This window comes from Mytilus edulis, chromosome 10 (genome assembly GCF_963676685.1).
Source record: "Mytilus edulis chromosome 10, xbMytEdul2.2, whole genome shotgun sequence".
Lineage (NCBI taxonomy): Eukaryota > Metazoa > Mollusca > Bivalvia > Mytilida > Mytilidae > Mytilus > Mytilus edulis.
In genome coordinates this window covers 24,046,073-24,067,613 of record NC_092353.1, presented here as the reverse complement: position 1 = coordinate 24,067,613, position 21,541 = coordinate 24,046,073, and the positions used below count along the sequence as shown (strand labels likewise).

Below are 21,541 nucleotides of genomic sequence, written 5' to 3'. Positions count from 1 at the left end.
TGCTGATAGTTCTCAAAAACAAGTTTGAAATTGTGTACAGATGCACTTTCAAAAATTGACATTGATCCATAACATGAAATACATGGCTACCATATTTTTATCTTATAAGGCTTTAATTATTTTTAAAGTTTAATAGAGGGTTACCTTTTTTACGCAATAGTTCATATCCCTATGACTTAATAACTTCTAGTTATAAGAATTCGGCTAAGGATATGACTACCTCCTGCAAAAAGTAGTTCACCATGACTTACATTTCATTTTACACGTCAGACCCTGTTATGAAAGTTGAAATCCAAGAAAAGTCCCCAAAGGGACATACAATCGTATAACAATACATTCAAGAGAGTCTTACAGTAGTCCCACTGAAGGTAGGTCAACCTGAAGTGCAAAGCTGGTCATACTAGCAAACAGTTTACCGATGACTCTCTATCGATAGAACAAAAGGGAAGATGATGCAGTTGAACAACGACTAGAAGACTTGCAGCAGTGTTCGGGAACCTTGGTTATCCAGTTCAATCCCGTTTCCGTGCAAATATTAACCAAACACCAGTCCAGCATCCAAAGACATATACAATTTACAACAATAACAGAGGTAGATTCAGCAAATAAGTATGCACTAAAAGGGAAATGGAAAGTAATACTCGGTCAGTTTTTAGAAGTGTTATTAGGCCTGTTTGTTTTTCTTAGTTTTTCAGTCTCTCTTCAACTTTAGAGTTTTTATTCTCCCTTTAATAGTTTCCGCCTTCTTTAATAAATTTACTAAACAAAAGTGCATGGTACAGATCCACAATCCCATATCTTTACTTCAATTGTGCCATCAGCGAATTTAGCTTATAATCGACTGTTTATACACGATTGGTCCCACTAGTGGAGCAGAAACTACACTCTTCTTGGGCACTCGAATACGCTACCATGTTATTAGTGTGGTAATTGTGTGTTTTTTGGTTATCTCGGAGACTGAAGATGTTTTATCTTTCTTTATATAAACAAGCATACAAACATAATGTATCTATGGTAGATGAAAATTTCAACAGCTCCTTTTCAAGTTCTTGTAATGAATCTGTTATTTAGTACAATGTATTCTCAATCACAACCTTTTCACAAGTCTTCATGGTTTTGGAGGATAACAATATGTTTTAAACGAAAGCACTAAACTACTCCTTTAATAATGAAAAAAGAATAAACTTTTATTACTTATTTTTAGACCAAAAACCTATGACATCTGATTTAAATATATAGTGGGCCTTCCGATTTTTAAATTGGAAGACACGCATGATAAATTAATCTCTTTTATTTTTTATTATTGACAACATATCAAATGATTCTCCGTTGCATTAGAATGAATTCTTAAAGTTAAAAATCAGGGGAGAGCGGTTAAAAACACAAGTCTCAGCAAGCTTCGTTCATATAATTTTTTTTTATCGATTTTAACAATACAACAGATATTTCTTTTTTCAATGAATGGGCAAGAATAATAGTTTTATTCAAAAAAATTAAATGGTATTATTTGTTGACCGATTTGCTATATAAGCACATATGAAATTCTATTCGGGTTTTTTTTTGCACTCTACTTCCTTAAACTGAAACGAAAGAACAAAAATCCAAATATATATATTTATATAATAAAACATTATGTTAATAAAAGCTTATAATTATTTTGGAAATCATTCCAACCAACATGACGCTATGTAGTATTTTCGTTATGTTTTTGTATCTTTATTTTACAGGACAATTTACCTATGCTGATAAAACGGAAGGTAAGAGTTAAGTAAATGTAGTTGATGTCTGCATAACCCCGTATCTTTGATAACTTCTTAAACCCTAAGTTCATGATTATTTTCAGTTGTGTTGACCCATCAAGTCATAGACACTCATCCTACGCAGTCTGAATAATTTCCGAACGTTCAATTCCTGGCTGGTTACTCTGATATGTTTCATCACTTGATTTTTTTTTATATAACTTACGATTTCGGTGAAAATCGTGTAGTATATATGTACGGTTGATAAAAGGAAAAATTGATAACTGAAATACTTTTTTCAAATGACCAATCGGAAACGAGGAAAGACGCAGGGGATCGCGAACACATTATATGGATGAAGTAATTTGTAAGAGAACGTATTCCGTAGCTGTCAGGAACTGGTTTACGCTAAGGGCAGGTGACATTTCATTGTTGACGACCGCGCGGTGATATGTATAAATTGTTTACATCTTTTGGTCTATGAGGGATAGTGGTCGATCATATTGACATTAATACTACATTTCTGAAATATCATTTTATATGTTATTGCAACATGCATTATCAATTAAATGATTTGTTTTATTACTACTTTTTAGCTCACCTGTCCCGAAGGGCCAAGTGAGCTTTTTTCATCACTTTGCGTCCGTCGTCCGTCGTCCGTCGTCGTCGTCCATCCTTAGCTTTTACAAAAATCTTCTCCTCTGAAACTACTGGGCCAAATTAAATCAAACTTGGCCACAATCATCATTGGGGTATCTAGTTTTAAAAATGTGTGGGGTGACCCGGCCAACCAACCAAGATGGCCGCCATGGCTAAAGATAGAACATAGGGGTAAAATGTAGATTTTGGCTTATAACTCTGAAACCAAAGCATTTAGAGCAAATCTGACAGGGGTACAATTGTTTATCAGGTAAAGATCTATCTGCCCTGAAATTTTCAGACGAATCGGACAACCGGTTGTTGGGTTGCTGCCCCTGAATTGGCAATTTTAAGGAAATTATATCGTTTTTTGGCTATTATCTTGAATATTATTATAGATAGAGATACACTGTAAACAGCAATAATGTTCAGCAAAGTAAGATCCACAAACAAGTCAACAAGACCAAAAAGGTCAGTTGACCCCTTAAGGAGTAATTGCCCTTTATAATCAATTTTTAATAATTTTGTAAATTTTGTAAATTTTTGTAAACTTGGTTACTTTTGGAAATTTTAACAAAATATTTTCCTCTGTAACTAATGGGCCAAGTTCATTATAAATTAAGATAATTGTAAGAAACAAGAATGTTCAGTAAAGTAAGATCTACAAACACATCACCATCACCAAAACACAATTTTGTCATGAATCCATCTGTGTCCTTTGTTTAATATGCACATAGACCAAGGTGAGCGACACAGGCTCTTAAGAGCCTCTAGTTATCGTTGTTTTCTTTTTTTAATCACGGAACCGCCTTCTGTATTTGTAGAGATAATACCACTGTTACTTTTTGCTGACCCCCTAGAAATAGACGCAGTTGAACTTGACACAAGGATAAACATTACCATAACCTATGGCTTACATAGCGCAAGATCTGTAGATTACCATTATGAAAAAGGTTTGATTTTCTGGACAGATGTAAAGGATAGACACATATCAGTGTAAGTACAAAATCTAATAATCTTATAGCATTATATATGCAAGATGATAATTATGATATGGTCAATTTTTATTTGACTTGTTCTTCAAAGTATGTATGAGCATTTTGGTTTTCAAATATTTTGGTCTAGCATTACTGAAGAGAAATTAAATACGCCACTTGTGCAATTATATTTTTCCGGAAAGCATTCCATCCTTATAGGGATATTGCTACTAGATACAAGTTTTTAATAAGAACTTGGAAAATTTTAATACATTTATGTAAACGTTATCAGGTATTCTACAATTAAATATACTAGTAATACCGTGTTCAGAAAAATATCTGCCACCTACAAAAAGGCCTTACGAAATTTGGTATTTGTTGAATATTGACAATAGTAGCAAACTGATACATGATTACTAATTGACATAGGACAGGAGTAAACAATAACTTTTTACGAAAGAATGAAGCCATTGTGAAAACTAAGATAGGTAGCAGTTATGGTATGGCTGTCGATTGGATTAACGACCACATTTACTGGACGGATGCAACCTTTCAGAGCATACAAGTAGTTAATCTTCAAGGTGGAAATCGTAGAACACTGATCGATTATTCGATAGAGAAACCAATGTGTATAGCCGTTCATCCGTCGGATGGGTATGTAATACAAATCTAATTTCATTCTGTAAATAAGTTCTGGTGTTTCGGTGTTTTATTACCTTGATATAACTGGTGTATCTTACATGAGCTTCAATTATCATCACCCATTTTAATTTGTTCAACAAAGACATGGTTGATATTAATAAGCACCCTCTCCATATATATATTCTCGAGGAAAAATAAACCTACCAATATTTATTTAGTAAACTAACTGACGTATAAAAATATGTTAAGGGTGTCCTCACAAATGTGTTTTTATTACAAACAATGAAATGAATTTCCCATGGCTTGTTTGGAACAAATCCTTAACATATGCGAGATAAATGAAAGGGAAAACGAAGCATATTAGTTTAAGGTCCAATAGGTAATATAGTAGATATACTATTGAAGATACTAAAGAAAAAAAAACATATTAGTGTTGGGTCCAATAGGTAAACAATAAAGATGAATGTTACTAGAATAAGTTTAAATCAAAGAATCACTGCATGGTGCCAAACTTTGAGTTGTTCTCAGGAATACAGGTGAAAAATAGCAAAACACATGCTAGTAATTTAACCCTTGAAACAAAAACCAAAACCAATTCTCAATAATTTTGCCTTCCAGGTAGCTTCAGTTTGATGTGCTTGTATTGTACTTGTTTTTCATTCGTTTTACAAAAAGCTTTTTATTCAGGACACCTGTGATTTATTTTTATTGCAAAATATGTTTCGGGAAAGGATGACATGATAACTTGAACCACTTCTTTTAATGATATTTCCTGTACTTATAGAATCTTATTCTTTTCTGATTGGGGTATCTATCCAAGGATAGAGCGATGTGGATTAGATGGCAAAGACAGAGAAGCCATAGTCGAAAATGTTGGAGAACCTATTAGTTTAACAATAGGTATAATTTTGTATATATGATATTCACTTAAGATTTCACCAAGCAATCCAATAGTATGATTTTTTCTGCACTACTGACAAAAATAAAAAGAAATATATCCGTCTGTATCCAATTGAAATAAACTTTTTTGTATGATCACTTTTAATCTCGAACATTCACAGAATAGTAAACAGTGCTCTATGTTGACTAGTAATTATTATTAAAAGGGCACTAGCTGTCAAATTTATGTCCATCGATTTGACTCAAATTCTTATATTTGATATATAACCATGTAAAACATTTAACCAAATGTCAAAAAGTCTAAAATAAAATATTTACAGGGACTCGATAACTTGTAGCTTCGTTTCGTGTGTATTTAGTCTGAACGCCATCTAATTAACTATCGAAATGATCCCCGAAAACCTCCAATGGTTATATGAGCGATATAAACATACATATAGATATAAATAGAAACCGAACTCGTGCAAATAGATTTTTCTAGGTCTGTTTAATTTCATATTATAGATTAAAATATATGTTAATCATCGTTTTTACCTGTATAAGAATGATTTACCTTTGTTTCCCATTCAATGTTGACATTCTTTTCCTCTAACAGTTTAAATAACCAATTACGCAAAATTCATGCGTTACCCATCTTCAGCTAAGGGTTAAATTGAAGTTCACATGATTAAGGATTCAATGAGGTCGAATTGTTCTCTTCTAAATGAATAATTCATCATCAACGTTTCTTGGTTTAATTTGAAAAAAATTGATCCAAACTGGCTGCTTTAAGCGAATTACTATTATTTCACTATTAAATTTTCATGAATAATTGAAAAAAAAGAGAAAAAATCATACTTCAGATTTTTTATATTACTCGTAGCTAGTTCCCCTTTCAGTTTTCCGTTCAATGCATTTCCTCGTCAACATTGTCTTATAATAAGTAAGTAGATAAAGGCAAAAGAAATACACCGCTGTTCAAAAGACATTAATCGATTAAGAGAAAACAAATCCTTGTTACAAACTAAATTCGAGGGAAACACATCAACTATAAGAGGAAAACAACGAAACAACAGAAATACTAAAGTGCAACAAAAATAAACGACAATGCAACATACATACCTAACAATTGTCATTTTCCTGTCTTGGTACATGACATTTTAAGAAAAAATTGCGGGATGAACCTGGTCCTGTGGCTAACCAAACCCCGCGCTATATGGCAATGTTAACTATACCGCTAAAATGACAGGGGGTACAGTACAAATAAATGCAAGAACACTTATTAAAGAGAAATACATAAACAGATGCTTGCAAAACGTACATAGACTTACGTCTTTGATGCATACTTTTTTAAATTTGTAATTGGCTTTGAACTAGCTGACATTAACTTCGAGTATTCTCGCTATACTAAGTGTCTTTTTTGATGAGTGTATAGGTACGCTGCCACGTCGGGTCTCTGTTTTTGTTACTTGTTTTTCTGCTTTGTATCGATTTGATGAGTTAATCCCATTTAAAACGATTCTCATAGTTGTTCGAATGATATGCTGTAACACCACTGTTCCTGGTTAGGGAGATAGTTGGACACGCGGTAACATGCTTAAGTCCACAACATTCTTAATGTTCCTTTTCCATGACAGGAACATGTACTTTAGTGGTTGTCATACATGTACGTTACTTCATTATAATTCTTTCATTTTTGTTAGACTACAAAGTAAAAAGAATTTATTGGTTAGATAGACTGCGGAGCGAGATCAAATCCGCCAAGTTTGATGGTAGTAGTATCAAAACTGTGATGAAAAATTCTAATTATTTGTCTGAGGTTTATGGAATTGCTATTCACAAAGACAAAGTATACTGGACAAACTGGGGGAAAGGAGAGATATTGCGGACTGATAAGTATGCCAGCTTTGAGGTTGAAAAGGTTTTTGCAAGCTCTGCCAAAGTTCCCTATGGCCTGGTTGTATACGACGAAAATCAGCAAATGACATTGGGTAAGATGTGAATGTATACCAAATATATTCTATTTTTGTGACTTGTGTTAATGGTTCCATTATTTTATCAGAAATGGACCTGCAGCTTATATAAAATTGATAAAATAAGAAAAATAGTACTCCACTCTGTTTCTTCTTTTTTTTGGCTATTATTTGGTAAATCTTGTCGTTGTAAACATCTCTGAAGTTTGGAAACTGGGCAGAGGATACAGTTTCCACCTACCCGTTAATCCCGCCAAAAAGGTGTATTCATTACACTACAGCCACTGCATAAATACAATTCTAAAACCATTAGCAACTGAAAAATTCAAACATACAATGTAAAAATCTCAATGCGAGATGGAGATCGTAAAATTTCCCGAATATTTTGTTCATAGTTTTCATATCTAATGTTAAATTCTCTCGAGTTTGAAAAATTTGATTGATAGTTAATGGTTTAGGTCTGCTAGAATATTGGGAAATCTACATACTTTTAAAAGTTACTAGGAATATTAAAATGTCTATATTTCTTCTACTAGTATCTAGGGAATGAGTTCAACTCAGTCTCAAATAATTTAATGACTTTCTGAAATTAATAATATTTAAAAATTAATAGAGTGACAAATAGATTTCTAATTAATAGAAAGCCATGCATATTAACTCACACAGACACATCTACCTAAATCTTATGATTTTGTTTACAAAGCCATTGACATATATCCTACATCATATCATATATTAGTATTTATTGCAAAAATTAATCATGTCTGAACTATTTCATTCAAAGCTGCTAGTCACTGTGCTCCACAAAATGGTGGTTGTTCACATCTATGTCTACCGTCAGCTCCATGGTCTGACAACATTCTTGGCTACACCTGTACCTGTTCAGATGGTTATGTGCTAGGAAAAGACAAGAAGACATGCTCTTACAATGGTACCTCTTTTTGGTTAAGTTTTACATTAAAAAGGTATAAAACGGCAAATTGATAACTTTAAAACAAGTAAAATAAATTTTTAATAGATTTTATCTCAAATCAACAATAGGCGGAATACACCAATGGAACGTTGAATAATCAAGATAGACTTATAACACTATCATAGCAATACATGAAACACAACGAAAAGACAAATAAGTTTACAGAACACTACATAGAAAACTAAAGACTATACAAAATACAAAAATTATCCTTCCCAAAACAAAAACAAAAAAGGGGGGGGGGGTTCAGGTTGTGATGAAGGGAAAGAAACGAATACATTATATATGTGGTGTCCTATATTTCAAGTTGAAGGGATAGATGCGTTCAACACAGTTACCAAATTTTGAGTGTAAAGTGAAGTGTTAAGTTAGAAGACACAATCTATTCAGTGAAACACTTAAGGAAACCCTTGGCCGCTACCTAGGATCCCAAATGTTCGGTAGCCGAGAGTTGACAATGATGAAACTGAATACCTAGACACAAACACTTTTTGGATCTTGGTAGGCGGCAAAAATAAAGAATGCGAAAAACTGTTCAGAATTATTGAAAATGTGACCAAAACTGATATTTCAACGCAAATAATGCATACTTAAAGAACTAATACGTCGTCATTTTTAATATGATGTGCCAAAATGAAGTTCTTTTGTAATAAATTGTATACCATAACTATTTCTATTTGAAATGTGTAATATTATTGAAACAAAACCAACATCTCTAAGGACCAATTTTCACCCTTCGTGAACTTCTCCTAATCATAATTGAAATAATTGGTGCAACTGCAGGGGTCGAATTTAAGTTTTTTTTTGTGTACTGGCCAGCCGGACAAGTGGACTGAAAACTCTACTGGTCCGGCCTCAAATCTACTGGTCCTGTAAAAATGACATTAATTTGACAAACACTAATATACATTTTTCACATATTGTACAGTTCATTAAATTCCGATCTACTATATAATGCAACCATTCACGATCTTTTTCCCATGATTTTTGGTATTTGCGTTTCCTTTTGTCATTTTCGTATACTTTATTTTGATCTTCCTTTTGATTTTCAGTTATCTTAAATTTTTTGTCCGGCGGATTAACTACTTCCAAAAATTTCCACATTTTATATTGTTGTGAAGGACGCTCACCCGAGATATTAATTAACTTGATCAATTGTAATACCCCCAGTACCGTGTAATTGATTTCACAGGTAAATTGTTTTGTAAACAAACGGAGATTGCGATGCAATCAGTGATTTTTATCGACAAATTTCTACTGGTCCGCCGGACCACCAGCTGACAAAATCTACTGGTCCGACGCAAATTTTACTAGTCCCGAACTACCGGACTAGCGCTAATTTCGACCCCTGGGTGCAAGCTATACTTTATTGTAGTTTTAACATAGGCAGGCATTTTATTCGTGGTGATTTATCTCTCGCTATCGCTCACTCCAGCGAGGGCTAGAATACTCCAGCAAGGGCTAGAATACGACGAATATATTGCCGACTCATGTTAAAACTACAATAAAGTAAAAAGTTTTGCATTATTTATTAGTCCCCTACCGATGAAGGCGAAAGGGACTTTAGGTTTGCACTCCGTCCATCTGTCTGTCTGTCTGTCTGTCTGTCTGTCTGTCTGTCTGTCTGTCTGTCTGTCTGTCTGTCTGTCTGTCTGTCTGTCTGTCTGTCTGTCTGTCTGTCTGTCTGTCTGTCTGTCCGTCCGTCCGTCTGTCTGTCTGTCTGTCTGTCTGTTTGTCTGTCTGTCTGTCTGGCAAATCAGCTTTCCACACTTTTTTTCTGCGTTTTTCAAGATATTGATTTAATATTTGTTATATGGTTTCATTATGACAAGTTATAGCTCGATTTCGAATTTTGTTTCATTCTGATGATTTTGTTCAGAGTTATGGTCCATAAAAATTAATCCGTATCTAATGCTATAGTACTATATTAAACCATATTTCTATACAAACTACAAAGAAAGGTAACTAATTTTTTAAAAGAAATTCTTTAGTAAATTTGTTTGTTAAGTTTGTTATTTTGTATTAACTTATTTTCTGAATGCTGAATATATATATATATATAAAAACTATTATTAAGTGAAATCCTTTAATCAGATAATAATTTATTTTTATTAAGATATATATTTCATTACATTACATTGTGTAGATAAAAGTTGTTGACACTTTATAGATAAGTAACAAATCTATATTAGTTTGAGACAAATGAAAGAAAAAAATATTTGGAACTATTAATCATATTTGATTATAATTTGACAATAGATATACATTGTATTACATCATATCTAATGAAGTTCAAATTTTTGTATTGGTCTGATAATTTTTTGCAGGTTATGGTCACTCATATAATCAGTTATTCACACTCTTTTAAAACATGCTAAACTATATAGACTTGATATTTACTTTTTGTTAACTCCATGACAAGTTATAGTACAAGTTAGCATTTTGTTCCAATATAATGTAATTTTACCCGGTAGTATTGCCATGTAATACTCTCAGAATGCTTGTTTCTTAAATATTATTATATATTTATGAATCGTAATTTTTTGCTGTTTTTATCAAACAGGTCAACTTAATATATGACAACCGTTATGTCTTCTGATTTGAAGCAAATGCCATTATAAGGATTTAAAATACAATTCTTTTATAATTGAGTGCATGCATAACAAGTTTGATTGCAGGTAGAAATATGAAGGTATTGCTGGCAGAGAAAGGGACAATATCATCTACTGATATAGATTCGGGTCATCGAGAATTGCTCCAAGTAGCTGCTACTTCAAATATAGTTGGAATTGACTACGATTACGATCAACAAATGATGTTCTGGACAGATCAGGACAATTATAACATTTACGCGTAAGTCATCTTTATAAATGAAAGAAAATAATTGTTAATTTCAAAGGTCACAAAGAAATTAAAAAAAATTAGAAAATAAAGTACATTTATTCAAAATTATGAAATTGGCTTTCATTCTCTGTGTGAGTGTTTAACATATTGAAAATGCCTCACATACGCATCTTACCGAAAATAATAACGTTCAGTCATCATCGACTGTCATTTCTACTGCTAGTATGGAAAAGAAGGTTTCTATATATATATATATAGCTATCTACTATGAAGGATATATGTTTTGTATGTGATACTTCCTACGTCCTCTGAAAAAAAACAAATAAACACTTAACCTCAACAATCACATGTCCAGGGATCTCCATGGATGAAAATTGAACGATGGAGGAACTTTCACCATTACAAACCGTGTCTACGCTGTACATTGTAGCGATATCGAAAGTATTTTATCCCTTCATACAACAATGATACAAGGAATGGTGAACATGCTAATTCCTTACTTATTTAAATTATATTTATTTGAATTTTCACTATAGAATTAGAAGTATCAATATTTTCATTTATTGCCGTTTTTAACCATTCAAATGCCAAGTCTTCATGGCCCCCCCCCCCCCCCTTAGTCGAGAATGACCAAAAGCTGTCTTGAAGGTCCCCATGTAGATTTCTTGTTATGGGGGTTAAAAATCATTTGATGTGGAGCTTATTATTCATGGACACTGTCAAATTCAGAACCCATTACCGGTATGGCTGATTTGCAGCAACAACAAAACGATGCGTACGGGTTATGTAAAAGGTTAAAGAGATTTGTAAAGCAAACGTTGACAAATGAAAAGGTTTTTAATGACTTTATCTGGCAAATTGATGCTGTGCAACATGCATCTTTCGAGTCTGTATAGAAACCGGAAACGCGGATGTATCAATTTGATTGTAATATACGAACTGAATTCAAAATTACGATACGATATTTCTTTACAGGAAATATTTAAGTTTTTACTTTTTAACTTTTAAAGTATTTCTAAATTATCGTTACAGCAGTACTCGAGTTATTTGCGATGAAATAATATTTACTGTTTTGCGTCTTATTTTGTACCTCTTAAAAAAGGGGGATGCTGATTGCGTAAGTCAAAATAAAGCACGTGTTCGACTTGTTAAACTGTTTTCTTTGTAACTGGATTATTAATTAATTAATTTAATCTAAATTATCATAATCATTTGCCGAAACTTAGTTGATTAATTCGACGCATGGATCGTCTATCCTCAGGTCTGGTTTGTTGATCTACCTGTACAAGCTCAGGTACAAGTGATTAGTGATCTCAATCAGGATATCCCTCAGGCGTTAGAACTGTATTGGATTATAACATAAAAAGCCTTAGGGTTATGCAATTACATGCATTTGATTATAATTGATAAAAAAAATGGCGTCGGGCTACAAAAAACGATGAAGTTTTGAACGACGGCGGAAGACAATTTAACGATGGCGCATGATAATTTAACGATGGCGCGAGTCATTTGACGATGGCGCAAGACATTGGAACGACAGGCCATGGAGATCCCTGCATGTCCTACAATGTATTGGACTCTAAACTTACCTTACAAATCCAGCAAACGTTGTATCATTTATGCACTAAAGGTTCTTTTAACCTTTATGTGATAGGGCTTAAATGTGTCAGAAGCCATATTCAATATTTGACAGCCAGTATCAACTATTTCGTGAATGTGAACATATTATACGCAGTGCATGAACATGAATTGATAGACTAAGTTCATTCGAAGGTTGGCTATCTCTTTTGACAGTAGTTTTGTTCATAGTCTGTACTACATTACCATATAACTCGTGATAAAAAAACGATTATGTTTAAAGAAACCGAAATGGAGGTTGCTTTAAAGAACATTTTTCAGCAGAAATACCAATACAACATTACAACCAACATCTCAGTTTAAATTACCGCATACAACCGATTACATGTAATGTTTTTATAACATGCAGTACGGATTTAAAGGTTACAGGTCCTTACATATGATGAAATATAATTGGTATTGCTAACGATAAAACTGCAATGAATCTGAAAAGGGAGAATAGTCATTTTCGTAAAAAAATCGACCTGCTTAACTTAAAAAAAAATTAATACATTACCCTAGGTTTGACAATAAGGAATATCGGATATCACACAAATAGCGTTTATTGTATAAGCTAGAAGAAAAAGGGACTTACGTATTAAAAATGAAATTTTCACAAAAATGTAATCACCAAAAATGTATTCACTTTGTTTCGCGCTTAATTTCTATTGACCACAGATACGATATTTCAAGGATTTATTAGATTTTCGATGACGTTATATTTTTGTTTTTTGATTCCTTATCATGCACCCAAACATTAATTTAGAGTGACAATTGACGAGTGAAGTTGAACACATCAGCTTCATTCCAATTATTTATCATTTTGTTTTCTGTTTTTAGTATAGATTGTACAACTTGGTCGGGCATGGTCAACAACTTCTTTTACGTATTTTTAACAAAATAGTTCCGATTTTTAGCTCTTACTTTTTCAATAAGTAAAACATTTAGGTGATTTTAGTATCAAATGAAATATCAAGGGCTTTTGATCACCATAACCCTTGTTGCATTCTCTTTTTGGTAATAAGATATTGTAAGATAAAAATTCGAGTGCATGTTTGCCTATATGATCAAATCAGCGGCTCATGTTTATTTACTATCAAACTGCCGGCAACCAGTATACTCTAAATATATAATATTAGGTAAATTGAAATTTTTCAGCACTTTTAAGTTAGAATGAGGTAAATTTTTGACTTACTATGAGTGTCCTTTTATTTGAAAGAGCTAAGAATGCTTGAAATTGAAGGATATACATAGAAAGCAATATGGCCATGAATTAGTTGTTTTTTAATATACAATAAGCGGATTCTCAGGATGAAAACGTACTTTGTAATGCGATATCAAAGTCCGACCTGATATTAAGGTAATACACGAATCGTTATTCTTATTTAAGGTATTTCCTCTTCTTCAACGACAAGTCAACGGTTGGATTTGGACTGAAAAGTTTACTTCCAGAATTTGTCTACATACCAAATAGCATAGCTGTGGACTGGATTTATAAACATATATACTGGACTGATCTAAAGGATCGAAATATACATGTCTGTACTTTCTATGGCACATACAGGAAAACATTTGTGACCAAGGATTTGGTACACCCTTTTGCCCTGGCATTATCTCCAAGTGATGGGTAAAATATGTTTTTTAATCTTCTTTTCGTTTTTAAGTACGTTCTTGCTATCTTAATTTTTTTAAACTGTTAAAAAACACAGATAAGGCGACAACGACTTTTAACAAAACTTGTCATTTTAACCAAATAGAAATGTACTTATTCACGTTCCTGATATTTTTTTAATAATTGTGTTTATTTCATATGGTTCACGGGGAATTTTGTTTCTTAACTCATCGACAATGCAATGATATGGGCGGTTTCCTGACTGCCAAATGATGTGCACGAGTATAAACAAAAATTCTAAAAAGGATTTGAGTGGCAGACAACAGTTGTTGAAGGCTGTACTTTGACCTATAATAATTTACTTGCGCAAATTGTATCTTGGATGGAAAGTTGTCTCATTGGCACTCATACCATATCTTCTTATATGTATTGTAAAAATTAAATGAGTTTTGCCTATGCTGCGACGCAAGTCGAAAATTGGAGACAAAGGACAAATATTCGGGCTTCGGTGGCGGCGGTGTTAAAATTTTGTAAAGAAAGCTTTATATGTTAGAAAGTGAAAGACGCATATAATTCAATTTTCGTCTGTCCTGTGTCCATTGTCATTGACTCTTTTGAATTTAAATAGGTTATATGATAACTTTATTTGGTATGTGTGATCCCTAAAAGGTCTACATTTTTTAGAACGGGTTTATATGAAACGGTTCATTTCATGAAACAGAACTTATCTGACAATGACTTCATATTTTCAAATTTGAATTGATAAATTTGAAATGTTTATGGTGTGGTCTTTATATCAGATAATTTAAACAATATGTCAATATGTAATAGTTGTATGGTGTACAGCGCCTTCTGTCTGAAAATATTCAGCATTATCTGACATTGACCTCATGTTCATGGTTTATAATATTTTTTTCATTTTTTTGAAATTTCTATTAGTCCTATCTCAGGCACTATATGCAATAGATCAACTAAATTTGTGTATGGAATGATTGTCACGTGTACAATTCGCTCTGACAGGGTTTGTCTAATAGTATGATATATAATCATGAAATTACGAGTTATATCAAGCTTTTCATTAGTTTTCCTTTGCATTGTTGTGCATTTATGTTATTGAGCAATACCTTTTAATTTTTTGAAATGTTGTCATCCAATCAAAAGAAGAAATTTTTATGACACATACATGTTATATAATTGTAGATGCACAACACATTATGTTTTATTTTCCTACCAAAACAGACCTACCTGAAATCCCCCCAAAATAGCATGTCAAATTTGAATGTAGTAGAGCAAGCACAGAAGTAATGTCTAATTAATCGGTGCTACTCTCTTCATTGCTAAAAAGTTAGTTCGAATATGGTATCTAATGCCATTTGGTATTATTATACTTCACGTTAAAATCCCATATTTTGATTGGCTGATACGAGGGTGTTAATTTACTCTATCACATGACTGAGAGGGTGATTTTTGTTTTAATGTTACTCTCTCGTCTCGACCAATCAAAAATCGATAATTTAAACGACAATGAATTGAATTTACATCACGTTATTAAATAAAATGTTCAAGTTCTACGTTTTGGCTCAGTTTTTATTATTTTACTGTCAAAATAAAAATAATAAATCATCTTGCTGAACTTTTGTTGTTTTTTCTAATACCAGTAACGTTGTTATGTACGTGACGTCATAGAAAATATTTTTAAAATAAAAATAATCTGTAAAAGACTATAATAGTAGGACATTCAGTATAATAAATTAAATAACACATAGCTGAGAGGGTGATGGAGCAGATTGGTACCCCTCGAAAAAGCATTGTCAACCTTAGCTTCGCAGCGGTTGACAATGTTTTCTCGGGGTAACTATCTGCTCTATCACCCTCTCAGCTATGTGTTATTTATATACTGTTATTCTAAACATCAAATGTCAAAATAAATTAAAACAATAAAGTATATATCATACATGATGCTTTATTGTGATTTTGTTATTTGTAGGTTGATGTTCTTTTCGGATTTAAGGTCAATTTTTGACGGTACAATCTTACGATCTGCTATGGACGGAAGTGAGAGAAAGACTATCATCAAGAAGGGAGTTATGTCGGTGTTTGGAATAGCTGTTGGTAAGACAAAATTGTGAATTAGGAATCGAAATTAATTATAAACTATCGAGTTGAAATTATTTGACAATCTTAACTTATTTTATGTCTTATCCATTAGAAAAAATAAATAAAAATCTAATAGTCTCGATGAAACAGGCACAAAATAAATAAAGATATTTCAGCCAGCCAGATGAAAGTGTAAATTCTCTTGCGCTATAGTATTCAAAAACGAGAACAGGAACTTACTGTGATAGTCTTAATGTCCTTAAGGATGTTCGCTTGTCAGAAACCTTTGGTTTTATCCATAAAGTACTTTACCCACTGATCACTACATTTCTTGTCATAGTTCAATTATATATATACTAGCAGTTAAGGTAGCACTACAGTCAGAACTTTCTGACTCCAATCAACAGTCTTTGAAGATTGATTTCTCCAAAACTACTCAATGGATTTTTAAAATCTTTAACTCATTTTAAAACTGAAACATAACCCTTTCTTAATCTATATATAAATTTATTTTTGGTTTGATTAATTTCAAAATATAGCTCATTTTAAAATTGCCAAAAAAAGTGGTCTTCCAACTTGGATGAAACTGGCACATTCATGTCAAATGGTAGTAAAAATTTGTTTTCATCCCTTTAATCAACCATATACAATCTCCAAAACCGTGTCTTGAATTGTGATATATGCCCCCAGTAAGAAGATATATTGATTTAACTGCTGGGTGCCAAACCTCATTTCACCTTTCATCTTTGGAGACCTATAAATTCATTTAGAAACAATTTATCCAAAAACTGGGACACGGTATTGTAGAAAATACACCCTTTAATCACATATATCAAGGTCAAGCCAAAGGGGGTACCCATAAAGTTTCTATTTTCATTTTTTCCTTACAATTCTCATCATAAATTGTTCTGAGAAATGACCTAAAAACTGAATTTCCCCATTAGAACCCCTATAAAGTCAATATAAATACAAACATTCCACTGGGAACACCCCAGGAGTGTTCTGATACCATTACTATATCAATAGAGCCACACACTTTGTGTCTTTGTTGCTCTAATGCTGTAAATTTTGCATTATATGTGAACTGTCCAACACTAACTTGGCATTTGGCGGGAGTTTGACGTCACAGATATGACCAACATCTGTGATGTAGTAATTAAATATAGACAAAGCTCCGCCTCTTTCCAGACAGTCTTAAGATAAGAGAATAACATGATCGACCAGCTTCATAATCAGTGTTTAACATCATTATTCTCTCTATATAAAGAATAGTTTTCATTTTCATTTTAAAAAAGAAATAAACTATGTCTGAAATTAGCTAGAACATTTAAAGTGTGCATCAAAAACATGTTCATAAAAAGATCAAGACCACCCCTTTCTTGAAAATACACTTTCCCACTTCTTGCTTTTTTAATTTAATGGAACTGAAAAATTACACATAAACTGAAATATAGTTAAAATGCATAAAACTGTATTTAAATGAAGAAGACCAAAGAGAAGAAATTTATACAGGCTGTCAGAGGCTTTCAAAAACAGTTTCCCACTCTTTTCCATAGTATTTTTTTTCATTTTTGGTAGATTTTTTCACTTTAGTTTTTTTTGCTTTGTTCACTTCCATGTTATATAAATTATTTTGTTGCAAAACAATGAGATAAGACTACAATATTTATCTTGTGGTCAGGGATTAACAGCTGGACACTGGTATCAACAGATGATTGACATATTTGCCCCTACCAAATGCCTATATATTTAGCTTAATTACAATGTGCTTTTATTGACATAAGTTCATTATCAATTTACTCCCTGTTGTAATATGATAATGACTTTGGGATTTTTACAAACTGTGCAGAATAATACTTACTTTAAAATTATGTGATAAAAAATATATCTTCAAAAAATCATTGTTAGATTGTAGTGCTACCTAAAAAGGACATTTTATGTATGAAAAGTCTATATTACTTGTCATTTTGAAACAGAGCAGCTTACAACCTCAACAACACAATGAACACTATCTTCATGACAAAAAGCAATAACAACTGTTGATGATTCGTATACATTTTTTCAGATCATCTAGGACGTCGAATATACTGGACAGATTTTATTTTGCAGACCATTAAATCTGCAACATTTGATGGTACAGATGTTTATACAATTATAACGTTCACCATTAAATCATTACCAGCTCCATACGGAATTGATGTCTTTGGTGATCTTATATATTGGACAAATTATAAAGACCGAAGTGTCTACACTGCACAAAAATATACTGGAAAAAATATTGCGCCATTTCTGACGGACCTTGACAATCCAAAGCATATCAAGATTATTTCAAAGGAATCGCAAAAGGAAGGTATTGGCAAAACCTTTAGGAATTTAGGTCCTCAATGCTCTTCAAATTCGTACTTCATTTTGCCTTTAAAACTTTTTTGGATTCGATTTTCACGGACGAGTCTCTTGTAAACGCACGTCTGGCGCAAATACAAAAGTTCAATCCTGGTGTTTTAAAAGAGTTTATTTATTATTGAAAAAAGAGTAACGATACCAAGTATAAGTCATATACCACAAGTCCGCAATACTATGAACAAGAGAAAAACATAAAAACAAAACCACACATTAAACAGAAAATTAAAGATCTAATAAAACACTATACAGAAAATTTAACTAAGGATCAAGCTGTATAAACCCTTCCGAAGCAGGGAGTTTAAGACCTGAGAAGAGTAGGCAGTTGCTGCAATGTTCCATGATAACACATATCCAACGAGTTATTTCATTTTAACATATAAATCCAGTCAATAAAACAATTCGATTAAAAAGAATTAGCGTAGCTAAAGTTTCAGAAAGTATGTAAGTTCGTCATCATTTTTACGGCGTTTTTATTTTCAAAATTTATACTGATGTTGAAAATAATATAATGATATTTATTTCACATTTATGGCTGTTTATATGATACAACATGATTGCCTTTCCATTGGATGTCAATAAATAATACTATTCGATTTCTCAATTTTCAAAAGGAATAAATAGATGTGGAGAAAAAAATGGTAAATGTGATCATCTCTGTTTACCTGTTCCTGTAACACAACTTACACCGAATGGATACTCATGTGTTTGCTCTGATGATTTCCTGCTAGAAGATGATGTTTATTGTATTCGGAAAGGTATTTCGAATGGGAATGGGAAATTTGTATTTCTACATTCATTATTCAACCAGTACAATGTTTCCTTAAATATTCATAGGGATCTTATTAAACGATAATTTCAAAATGCAAAATAACTCTTTATACTATGTATTTCCAATGTTGCACGTGCTACACTATGTACCAATAGCAGTAGAACTGCTTCGTACTAAAAAAAGAATTCATCCAAGGGTTACTTAACATGAAACAAAAGAAATGAAAAATCATTCAATTGAAGCTTTTTAGAATATCCTAAAGGTATATTTAAATAATTATAATCATAATCGTTAATATAAAGGATACAAATAACCTAATTTCTATAGCCCTCTACAATGAAAGACATATGACATATAAACAAGTGGCGATTTTTTAAACTCAATAGTTCTATAATAAACTTGTTTAGATATGAATAAAAGATCATCGATATCGTAGCACAAATACACGATACAACTCATTAGAACCGCTGGTTTCGTCTTTTTTAATAGGTCGATTCCTTTCTGGTATACTGTCAGTTTCCATGGTTTGCACTCGCCCAGAAGACAGTAGTTGTGTATTGTCATGATTAAAATGATATATTTCGACCTCATTTGAAGATTTTATATTCTGAAATTGTATTAAAACTCTCTGAGGTAAATCGTACCTTAAACAACCGAAGAGTAGCTACAACTTTAAAGTATCGATGTTCAAAACTCAATTTGAACTTACTAATAAAAAACCTGGTGCATCTCCTGCTACGCATGCATCATCCGCCATGCGAATCCACTAAATTAAAATCTCACAATAAGGTACAGAACACAAACGATGAACATCAACGTGTTATAAATCTAACTGTCGAAAGTCTTATTCTTAAGCTAATTTGACGAAGGAAACCACAAACAGACGTGTTGTGCTAATGATATCGATATCACAAGTTTTTTCCTTTAATTGTCCGGAGTTTTAAGATTGTCTGAATATAAACTACAGATCATCACCAATTTCGTTATTAATAAACACAGCAAGAAATTATCTACATTTGAGGATGTTCCAAACTTGTGAATTTCGTGTTTTAAATACAGGAATACAAAGATAGATATGATTATTTAAGAGAAGTTAAAATGTAAAATGACATAAAACAGAAAACCGATACCTTCTAAGGTCACCTTCAGATCAGGTTTTTTTTTTTACCATGCATTCATCTTTTACTAAAAACATGCACCTTCACTTGACAGAAGATCTTTTTTTACATAATACATGCAAGGAAATATTCATAAAAAAACCAACTGTTATCGATGTTACAGGCTATTCTTTTTTTCATATTTATATAACTTATGTTAATTGTTTGCGATTTCAGAGAATGCTACATTGGTAAAAGATGAGCTGTGATCTTGAAATTTAAAAAGATGGTAGTCTTAAAAAGGAAGACAGGATTCGTCGTTTTATGTATCATTTTAACGTCGTATCTCATAACTTCCAGATGAACTGTGTGTGTGTATATTTGTGGTTATTTCACAGTTCTTGAGAATGTAATGTTCAAAACTGTTTGTGATCCATAATTCATTTATCATATTAAGACGTTTTCTTTCCATTCAATGTAAACGATGTAATGTTTGATTTGTCACTATCTTTCTCTATCAAAGAAAACTAAAGGTTATCATAAATCAATCATTCTCCACTTTTTGCAATAGTTCAGCTGGTGTCCGTCAATGATCAGTTCTTAGTCCTCTGTTATTTATCTTATATATTAATGATATTGCTGAACAGTTATCTACTTATGCAGACTATTTGCAGATAACACTTCATTCAGTTACTCAGGTCATGACGAAGAACTTATATAATCAGTTGTTAGTCGTGACCTGAGACAGCTGGATGAATGGTCAAGAAAGTGGCTTATGTCTTTAAATCCTGAAAAAATTGAAATACTGATTTTACTACTTAATGGGACAAAATGACAAAACTATGAAAAATTAAAATAAAATTCAATTATGTGATCTCATAGGGTTTACATTTAGAAGTGACGCAAAATGGAACAACCATGTTGAAAAACATATTGAAAAGTGTTAGAAAGCATCTGAATGTACTGCGTAATCTCCAATATCAACTTAGCAATTACAATTTCGGAAATACAATGTCTATTGATTATTAGACCAATCTATATGCAACAGAAGTATGGGACAATTGCTGAAAAGATATTCAATTTTTATATAAAATTGGAACAGCTTCAACTCAAAACTGCACATATTGTAACATGTGTACCTGTTTTCACACATTCTGAGACTGTTTTATAAGAGGTTGTTTGGGAAACTTAAAAAGGAACAAAGAAAAAGAAGAAAACTACCATTGTTTAATAAAATTCGCCTGTATTTTTTTGTAGCCTTATGCAACACAATAAACCTT

The 21,541-nt window shown here is 32.3% G+C and overlaps 1 protein-coding gene across 1 annotated transcript; it reads left to right on the top strand.

The window, feature by feature from the left end:
* The first annotated feature begins 1,672 nt into the window (after window positions 1-1,672).
* On the top strand, window positions 1,673-21,083 carry LOC139490718 (low-density lipoprotein receptor-related protein 6-like). The gene is made up of 12 exons (XM_071277651.1): window positions 1,673-1,757; window positions 3,203-3,374; window positions 3,785-4,009; window positions 4,782-4,897; window positions 6,580-6,867; window positions 7,634-7,780; window positions 10,501-10,675; window positions 13,674-13,910; window positions 15,883-16,007; window positions 18,058-18,342; window positions 19,007-19,150; window positions 20,499-21,083. Exons 1-12 carry the CDS (start codon window positions 1,679-1,681, stop codon window positions 20,528-20,530), a joined length of 2,025 nt encoding a protein of 674 aa, XP_071133752.1. The 5' UTR covers window positions 1,673-1,678; the 3' UTR covers window positions 20,531-21,083.
* Window positions 21,084-21,541: the final 458 nt, after the last annotated feature.

Bases quoted from the DNA above. Each gene is read 5' to 3' on its own strand.
- LOC139490718 (XM_071277651.1), top strand. From the start codon at position 1,679: ATGACGCTATGTAGTATTTTCGTTATGTTTTTGTATCTTTATTTTACA. The intron at 13,911-15,882 runs GTAAAATATGTT...TGTTATTTGTAG, and splicing joins GCATTATCTCCAAGTGATGG to GTTGATGTTCTTTTCGGATT. The intron at 16,008-18,057 runs GTAAGACAAAAT...ACATTTTTTCAG, and splicing joins GGTGTTTGGAATAGCTGTTG to ATCATCTAGGACGTCGAATA.